The sequence below is a fragment of the Otolemur garnettii genome, unplaced genomic scaffold (assembly GCF_000181295.1).
Source record: "Otolemur garnettii isolate 467f Iridium unplaced genomic scaffold, OtoGar3 scaffold00102, whole genome shotgun sequence".
In the NCBI taxonomy this organism is placed as follows: domain Eukaryota; kingdom Metazoa; phylum Chordata; class Mammalia; order Primates; family Galagidae; genus Otolemur; species Otolemur garnettii.
This window is the reverse complement of record NW_003852497.1, coordinates 5373149-5374825: the sequence shown is the minus strand read 5'-3', so window position 1 is coordinate 5374825 and position 1677 is coordinate 5373149. Positions and strand designations below refer to the sequence as shown.

Sequence of the window (1677 nt, the reverse complement as noted above, 5' to 3'; positions counted from 1 at the left end):
TCAGTCTAGTAGGGAGGTGGTCAACTATGGAGGTTGTGCTATAGTTTTCAGGTACAAATTTTATTTTTTAGGTGGTAGTATCATGCTTGGAAATATTGAGAAAAGATGCTAGGAAGATCTCAACTCTTGATTTTATCCCTGAAATAAAGTAAATCCACATAGGCCTGGCTTTCTCACTCTAGTTCATTGATACAAGCGTATCAAATGCTTTGGTTACCCTGACATTCCATTCACCTCAAGAGACGTCTCTCGCTTTTGCTGTTATTCTCAATTCCCATTCCCAAATGCAGCAATTCTGTATCTCTCCATAAAAGCCAAAGGATTTTGCTCCTCTTGTCTATTACCCTTGACTTTAAGGATCTTTAAGATGAGTTTTGATTCTTTCTTAAAATTAGTGTCATTATTACAGACATGCTTAAAATATACTTTTTCCTTATTATTTCCCATTCTCAATAAAATTACACTTGTCCCACTGCATAAGTTTTCCAGACTACTAAATTTTAAATGATCTGGTTCTATCCTCCATAGAAATTACCTATTTGGTAGAAGCCACTGAATATTTAAATGTCAAAAATGGGATTTTTTGGACATTGCTAGCTGTCTTAAGCTTGAAAATAATAATGAAATAATAGCCATCAAATCAAGTATTTTCATTTAATCATTGAGGAAAAAAGAATATGCTTGTTGGACAGTGGAACTTCAAGTATGTAATATCTAAATGTAGTAAGCCAGTCTGTGTTTATGTTTTCCAGTATGGTGACATCTACAATTTCCCCATTCATGCCTTTGACAAGGCCTTGGAGCAACAGGATGCAGAAAGTGACTCTTCAGATGCAGAGGAAAGAGATGAAGATGATGATGAAGAAGTAAGTCTTGTTTTCTCAAACACACTTATAGAGAACTAGATGTATTTTTATATAATTTACAGACTATTGCCTTCAGTCCCCTAACCAAAAATAATTTATCTTTTGGGCGGCGCCTGTGGCTCAAAGGAGTAGGGCGCTGGCCACATATGCCAGAGGTGGTGGGTTCAAACCCAGCCCCGGCCAAAAACTGCAAAATAATAATCCTAATAATAATTTATCTTTTTTCCATAACAACATTAATTTTTAGTTTAGCAGTGGCTAGATGCTCTGTTTCTTCAGGCTTACCCAACAAATCATTTATAAATTCACAATTTCAGTCATATTTATTGACATTCTAAGATTTTTTTTCCTGCAGGTAACAAATTGTAAAGCTTTTCTTTTATATAGATTTTAAACAGTTAAAAGAAGGATGCTTTACCTCTTATGATTAAAATTAGGAATAAGAATAGTATGATAGCCTTAATGTGTTTTTAATTCAGAAGCATTAAATTTAGGAACAAATTTTGGTAGCCTAGTAAGTAGGCTCTGGTTCTCATTATGTTATTTATGTACTTATTTATCAAAGAATAAAATGAGATGTCAATGTCTAAACTGAATCTTCATTATGTATTTTGAACCTAACAGTTATATTTTATTTTAGGATGTGGGAAAAAGAGAATTTGTGGAAGATGATGAGGTAGATGAGAGTGACATAAGTGATTTTGAGGTGAGATTTATGGGTTAAAAAAAAAATTGTGCTGGTTTGGCGCCTTAGCACAGTGGTTACGGCGTCAGCCACATATACCAAGGCTGGTGGGTTCAAACCCAGCCC

At 34.5% G+C, this 1677-nt stretch overlaps 1 protein-coding gene across 1 annotated transcript in view; it reads left to right on the top strand.

Annotated features, from left to right (window-relative positions):
• MAK16 (MAK16 homolog) overlaps positions 1-1601 on the top strand; it is a 9612-nt gene extending 8011 nt beyond the window's left edge. The window contains exons 7-8 of the mRNA XM_023517016.1: positions 667-866; positions 1507-1601. Coding sequence (XP_023372784.1) covers positions 667-866; positions 1507-1590 — 284 coding nt within the window. The 3' untranslated portion in view covers positions 1591-1601. The remainder of the gene's footprint in view (positions 1-666; positions 867-1506) is intronic.
• The last annotated feature ends 76 nt before the right edge of the window (positions 1602-1677 follow it).